The sequence below is a fragment of the Trichechus manatus genome, unplaced genomic scaffold, assembly GCF_000243295.1.
Source record: "Trichechus manatus latirostris isolate Lorelei unplaced genomic scaffold, TriManLat1.0 scaffold00051, whole genome shotgun sequence".
NCBI classification, from domain to species: Eukaryota; Metazoa; Chordata; class Mammalia; order Sirenia; family Trichechidae; genus Trichechus; species Trichechus manatus.
The window spans coordinates 432,571-439,956 of record NW_004443987.1 but is presented as its reverse complement, the minus strand read 5'-3'; the positions used below and the strand labels follow the sequence as shown (position 1 = coordinate 439,956).

General features: G+C 44.4%; 2 protein-coding genes across 4 annotated transcripts in view; both read right to left on the bottom strand.

Moving 5' to 3' along the window:
* Positions 1-747: 747 nt before the first annotated feature.
* TIMM8A (translocase of inner mitochondrial membrane 8A) lies at positions 748-4,968 on the bottom strand. Its single transcript, XM_004377529.2, has 2 exons — positions 4,776-4,968; positions 748-3,088 (listed from the first exon to the last, which is right to left on the bottom strand). Exons 1-2 carry the CDS (start codon positions 4,905-4,907, stop codon positions 2,927-2,929), a joined length of 294 nt encoding a protein of 97 aa, XP_004377586.1. The 5' UTR covers positions 4,908-4,968; the 3' UTR covers positions 748-2,926.
* Positions 4,969-5,690: 722 nt separating this feature from the next.
* The window catches only part of BTK (Bruton tyrosine kinase), a 35,760-nt gene continuing 34,064 nt past the window's right edge, over positions 5,691-7,386 (bottom strand). For 2 of the 3 annotated variants that reach the window (XM_023732379.1, XM_023732377.1), the window contains exon 19: positions 5,715-6,191. In XM_023732379.1, coding sequence (XP_023588147.1) covers positions 6,120-6,191 — 72 coding nt within the window. In that variant the 3' untranslated portion in view covers positions 5,715-6,119. Of the gene's footprint in view, positions 6,192-7,386 lie in introns of all 3 variants that reach the window. The other variant, XM_004377528.2, reaches the window with a different exon arrangement.

Here is a 7,386-nt window from a genome sequence, read left to right as displayed (position 1 = left end):
GAGACTAACTTGAAATGTAAACTTCATTTAAACTGCAACAATAAACAAACAAACAAAAAGAACTGAAAAAGATGTCAATTATGCAAATTGGTTTTTAAAAAAGGGCCATCAATTGTTTCCCATTATCCCATGCAAAAGCTGTATGGGGTTTATTGACTTGTTACAAATTCAAACTCCTTATGCAGCTTCATTATCATAAATAAGTATGAAGTGCTTGATTTCTTTGTATCTGTTATTGCTAATGTTAGTTCCTGAACTCACTGGCATGGACGTTAGGGATCGCCTTATTCCTGTTTTCAAAGTATGCTTGGTAAAACCCTAAAGGTTCTAAGATAGTGCTTTAGGCCATCACTGGGGAGTGTGAGGGAACCCTGGTGGCGCAGCAGTTAAGAGCTCAGGGTGCTAACCAATAGGTTGGCAGTTCAAATCTACCAGCTGCTCCTTAGAAACGCTATGGAGCAGTTCTGTTCTGTCCTGTAGGGTTGCTGAGTCAGCTTGATGGCAACGTGTTTTAATGGAGGCGTGTGTAAGGAGAGAACACAGGCAGGGCCCCAGATACCCCCACTACCAGAGCAGCTTCGCTTTTCTATTTTATATATTAGGCTTCTCAGTAAGGTTTCATTTCACGAAAAGGCACTATTAATCCTTTTGTTTTATAGTTGAGTCTTGAGTTTTATACCTTAAATAATTGGAATGAGGACTTTGAATGCCATTAAGGCTAACAGCACTAGCTTTCTATCTAGGTTCTGAAAACTAATTTGAGATTGATAAAACAAAAATCCAAGTGGTTGTTCTGGTAGTTAATAACCTTCTGAGGACAGAGGCAAATGTTTGGTGCTCAAACATACTGCCTGAATGTGATAGAGTGTTTCTCATTGTGTGTATTAGCTCAGCAAGCAATGATACTGTAAAAGAAGACATTTCAGTTTGTGTCTAAATGTAACGAGAATGCTTTAATACTAAATGAAGTTAAATCAGTAAGAAGGAAAAGACTCAAGAGCCTTCCTTCATGACTTGAAATTTTACATGACTACATTAAATTTTGGAGGGAAGAAATTAACAAAGGCATATAGATACAAGGTATATGCCAGCTAAAAAACAAAAACCAGATTTCTCTGGGCTTCAAAATGCCATTGTTTTTATTACTACATTTCTCTGACCTCATTTCTTACCATTCTCCTTACTTTACTCCAGCCATAAAGACCTTTTGGCTGTTCTACAGGGCATACAGCTCCCACCTTGGGGCCTTTGGATGTGCTGTCACCTCTGCCTGAGATGTTCTTCTCCTAGATACCCACGTGGCTTGGTCAGTTGATTCCTTCAGGTTTCTGTTGAAATGCCACCTTCCCAAGGCGGCTGCCTCTAACCATCTTATATAAAATAACCACCTCACACATACATTCCCTAGTATCTTTACTCTGCTTTTTCTGCATAGCATTTATTGTATTGACATATTTACGTCTATTGCCATTTCTGCTCACAAGGGGAGGAGAGGCTAAGGACGGAGACTTTGTGTACTGCTGAATCCCCGGCACCAAAAACAGTGCCTGGCACAGAGTAAGCACTCAAATGTTCGTTGAATTGTGTTTTCATCATCATGATTTTAAAAAAATTCTTGTTGGGCTTATATGGCAAAAAGCTAAAGAAGGACTTGAGACTTCTGGAAATGTTTATTTCCCCAGCTTTCAAGAATCTGCTCTAGAGGCTCCAAACAAGTGGTTTCACTTTACGTCTATACTCCAGTCTACTAGGATTTGAAGTAAGAGGAGGGGAATCCAGTCAATATAATCTCTTTACTGCACTCAGGGGCTTAACTGTCAGCATTGACTTCCTTCCCTCCCCATCTCATCTCAAGGTTTTGTTTTGTTTTTTTTTCTCATAAAATGGTCAGGGATCCATGAAATACTGTGCTATGCCTTACACAGACCAGGCCCCCAGACTGACTAAATTTCAGCCTTATAACCAGCCCACACTAAATCTCTCCGGGTTGCAGGTGATAACCAAAATAGGAATCCTTCTCCATCACAGAGCTGAATCTTGGAGAAGCTTTTATTTCAGTGATCAAAAGAATGCAGTAAATGGAATCTATACTGATTAACGTTAGGCATGCACCTCTACCTGAAACTGCTGTTAGGTTTTGACTGGCCGAAATCTTTATGACTAATTTAGGCACATCTTTGAATTTTCTGTACCCTGAAATACAGGGGAGATTAACTTCTTCCTTGTGGCAATCTAGTAATGTGAATTATGTTTACTGGCTTGATTCCTTTACAACTAAAGGCCTCCAGGCTCTCAGGCTGCCTGTACTGCCTCCAGAGACCATACTTTATGTAGGTCTGTAAGTAAATCATAGTATAGGGGAGGGAGATAATCTAGAAAGTGAAGTGTACAGTCTGAATGCTCCATAGATTTTTTTCCCAGCACTGATAATTGAACACTAGATAAGGAGGCATGCAGTTACAGTACCAAATTACTCTTCCCCCTCCCACGGCTGTCCTTTCTGACACAAATATGAGTATCGATCTTCCCAGAGATACGAAAAGGAATCCACACAAATGACAGATTTTTACCTATGTGGTCCCACTATCAAATTACAGAAAGCAGTTCCACTCTCAAATTATAGGAAGCAGTTAATGGGACTTTGAGAAAATCATAGTCCCACATACAGTAATATGCATCTGGTAGAGTTTTCCATTCATCTGTCAATTATTTTCACAATACCAGCATTAAAAAACACAACCAAATACACATATGACCCTCAAACCACACACACACAAAATGGTCTTTGTTCATTCTCAGATGACAGGATGTCCCCAAAGTGAAAAAAGGTGGCAGCCAATCCCCTGGTAGCCTTTTCTTCAATCATCCCATCAACAGCTCTTCATTTGTTGATCTACCTTCCTTTTCCAAAGAGGTAATGCTGAGATCAGTCAGAAAGGCTTTCTGAGAAGACTGGCTTGGATTTCTGGGTCTGTTCCAGTCGATTCAAGATGAATTGGCTTGTATCAATGAAGCGCTCAACGCAGTTCACAAAACAGGCCTCAGCCCGACTGTCCAACTTTGGCCCAGGCTTGTCCATGCACTTCTCCTGCTCAGGACAAGATACAGAATCACAAAGGGAACTTGGGGGTGGGGGGAGTTACTTACTGATTAGAGGAAAAACTTTACCTAAAATAGAACCTGATGTTAATAATATCAACACTTGGCAGCTTACCATGTATCCAGCAATTTTCTATAGACTTACATTAAATTTTCACAACAACCTTATGGAATAGATATTACAGTTTCTGCAAAAGCCAGAACCCGTGTAAGACGGAAACCTGTCAGAGAAGGAAAACTCAAGTATTTTCTACTAACAGAGAGCGATAGAAAAGTGGTAAGACTGCACTCTGTCAAAGGCAGAAAACTTGCGAGACCCAGAAAAGCAAGGCAGTCCTGTCGAGTTCTGGCTCTCACAGGTTTCACTATATCATTAATCCTCATTTCACAAAGCAGGAAACCGTAGCACAGAGATAATTTGCCCGAAGTCATAGCCAGAAAATGGTGGCGCTGACATATTACAAAGCCAGAAAAATGGCAAAATACAAATGAAGTAGCCCTTCACTGAATTTGGTTATAACCCTAATTCCACTTGCATTAAATGCCTTCAAGTTAACTGCAGAATAAAAGGGTGAAAGGATAAATCACTGCCGCAAGACAGCCTAAAACTTAGCAGAGCAGAAAAAGAAAATCTATGACCTGAGATTCTGTAACCTTGTCTACTTAAGCCAAAGGTTCCTGAATCCTCTCAAAATGCGTGGAAAATTCTATGAATTTTCCTAAAGGGTCCATAGCTTACACGTTCTTAAAGGAGTCCTTAACCACACCCCCTCCTTAACCAAATGTCAAGAAATCAAAGCACTCTGGTCCAAAGCAGACCAGAGTTAAGCAAGCATTTGTTAAGGGGCATGGTCCTGCCATACCATAAGTTTATGGGAAAAGGAATTATGGAAACCCATTACTGTATGTAGTTCAAGTTAAGTAGTTCAAATGAATTTCGTTCATTCTCTGTGTACACAAGCCTCAGATCCTCCAATTCCAAGAGAAGTTATCCTTGGCCTCTGAATTCTGTGGGGAGTATACCGACCGTCCTTGGCAGCCAGAACACTTTGATCCCAAGCTGCAAATGCCTTCCACCCTCTTGCCAAAGTCCCCTCACGGGCCACACTCACTTCCTCAACCTTCAGACCCGAAACAGCTCGGCGTTACCAAACAATCCAGCAAGAAAGGCAGATAAGTGTGTATGCTGGGAGAGATTACGCCACTTTTATAGTTAGTGGGCTAGAGCCACTCATTTCTCACGAGGGAGGGTAAGAGCAACTGGGTAATCAAGGTAAACCTCGAGGAGTCCACAAATAGCAGATTCACTCACTGACTCCTTGGGACTTGGGCTTCTAAAACTAAAATCCCAGTGCTAGGGGCTCTGGTCAATCTTGGAGACCAGCACTAGTCAGCTTCTACCTCAGGCGCCTGAAAGTGTTGTGTGGGACAGCGGCGTAAGTTTTGTTTGATCCCCAGTCCTCTGCACCGACAAAACCGAGGTCCGGAGTGACAGTCCCCTGAGAAGTGGAGTCACCCCTTCTCTCTTCCGGCTCGGCTTGTGGAACCTGGGGAAACCAAGGAAGTGCTGCCGGGTCCTCCCCCTCCCTGAATCCCCGACCTTGTAGCGGGTCCCGTGGGGTAAGGGTAGAGGGAAAGTAGGTAGAGTGTCCCGGTCCCAGCCCCAGGATCCTCACCCAACAAAGTTCAGTCATTTGGTGCACCAGCTGCTGAAAGCGCTGCTTCTGCGTCTCCACCTCGATGAAATGCTGCAACTGTGGGTCCACAGTACCCAGACCCGCCGCAGAGGAAGACGAGGAGGAATCCATCCCAGCGCGACCACGCGTGCCGAGACCAACTCCGCACCAACTCACCGACCTTCACGTGTCTCCGCGACGGAACCGGAACCACAACCCGCCGGCTCAGGGACCGCCCCGTGAGCGCACTGCGTCGGCGCGAAGCTGGCCCGGAGGCCACTCCGCCGGCTTGCCGCGGCCCCATGCCCGGGCGCTGCTCCCGGCTCCGGCGGGCCCGAACTCCCGCCCGCGTCCACCCGGGGGCGCTTAACCTGCGTCTTTAGCTCGCAGGACTTGCCGCCCAGCGCCACTGGCAAGAGGTTACTTCCCAAAATAAAATTATGTATATCTATATATTTAAGTTCCTTCAGACCTCGTGTGCCGTTCCTGGGGGCCCAACAGCTCCGCCCCTGCCTCCTTCCAAATTGGCCCGCGCTTTTCCCCCGTCACCGTGGTTGTGGCGCGAGCTGCTCATCCTCTTAGTGCTCTTAGCCATCCTCTGCCCCTGGCTCAAACATATTGATTAAAATTGAGTTCTTTGATGGAGTTTCTCCCTCCTGACATAGGGAACTGAGGCTCTGGCAGAATTTATCCCTAACTTTCAGATTCACCCAAATATTTAATGGCTAGTCTGTGCCAGACACTGTGCTTTGGCTTGTGAATTGGAATTCTCCAAGAGCTTGAGGGGTTCGATGCCGAGGATCCTGTTGAGTTCTCCGTGCAGGAATATGTGAAACCAATTCCACATGTAACAGGAATACTGAGATAGGGCGCTTCAGGGAGGCTGCATGACGAATGGAGATAGCAGAGAACTTCAAGCTTTCTAGTAATTTTATTTTATCAAAAACACCCTCCCTTCCCATTTTTACGACACTGTTTTATTCTTGCCCGATTCTGCCCCCGCCCCCTACCTTCCCAAGCTCTAATGCCTACCCAAAGAGCTCTTGGACCTCTTGTGAGGCTATTTACATCCCTCCCTCCCAAAAATGTTTCCATCCAAAATTCAGTCTGTCTTATACTCTTGGGAAATTTCCGGGGAGGGGGGAATACCAGGCAAAATAATTCCTTGGCCTTTGCTCTCAGGGAAGTCAAAGAGGAGAGGCATTCCTAGATGGAGAGTGGGGCCTCTGTGTATTCAAGTGGGAGTATAAAGGCCCTAGGGCAGAAAGCCTGAGATTTCCTCAGAGAAAGTGAAATTGGGGCTTGTGGAGGAGAGGAATAGAACCAAGAAGCTTATTGGCCAGCTCAGGATTCTTCATCCACGACATCTAGAATGTTGCTCAGAAGAATTTTGAAAGTGGGACGTTCATCTGCTTTCTAAAACCAAAGAAAAAGTAGAGTGTTATAATGGACTGAAGTCCAGAATTCAAGGAAAATGCAATGATTAAGCAGCAAATGTTTATTAAATGGAAACCCTGGTGGCAGAGTGGTTAAGAGCTCAGGCTGCTAACGAGAAGGTTGCCAGTTCGAATCGCCAGGCACTCCTTGGAACCCCTATGGGGCAGTTCTACTCTGTCCTAAAGGGTTGCCATGAATCGGAATCAACTCAATGGCAACAGGTTTGGTTTTGGTTTTCTATGTCCAGCAGCATACCCTGTCGATTACAGAAGAAAGAAAGAAATAGACATACAGGCTCTCCATAAAGTCCTTGTGCACTTTTGTTGTTAATAACTCAGGTTATAAGCGTGATAAGAACAATTTGCAAATTATACTGACAAACGTATTGAGTAAAATTGAGGGCCGGTTCATTACATAATTGTACACCGATACATTCTTATTTTGGGTGGTGGTGTTCAGTGCCGTCAAGTCGCTTTTCAGCTCATAGCACCCCATGTGACAGAGTAGAACTGCCCCATAGGGCTTTCTAGGCTGTAATCTTTATGGGAGCACATCGCCAGGTTGTACTCAGGTGAAAAACGGCTACCAAACAAGTTTAAGTGGTTGGCCAAACTAACATCCTATAAGCTGTGAAAATTTTTAGTTTGGCTTCAAACATTGTTGCTGTCACCCCATATATACAAAATTAACAAAGGGAGTAAGATTTCAAAATCATGGGCTGTGTCACTGGGCAGGGATCCTGAGCACCTGGGACCTTTTATCACTGTTTGACTTCTAGACTGAGGCTCTTTTTGACATCCACAGTCCATAAGTCCCTGGGACATTTGGTAACTCAGGGCACACTCATGCCAGAATGGTCACCATCTGTCAGAACCAAAAGGTCATGAATTCCTAGGTCCTTTGAATCAGTGTTTCTCAAACCTTGCTGAGTATCAATATTTCCTAAGAAGTTTAAAAACTTCTGAAAGGGTCCCTGGGTGGCGCAAATGGTTTGCACTTAGCTGCTAACTGAAAGGTTGGCGATTTGAACCTATCCAGTGGTGCCGTGGAAAAAAGGCCTGGCAATCTGCTTCAGTAAAGATTACAGCCGGGGGTGGGGGCAGATTTCTGTGTCCCACTCCAGACATACTTAATTAGAATCTCTGGGGATGAAGCCCAGTAATCCATATTTTGA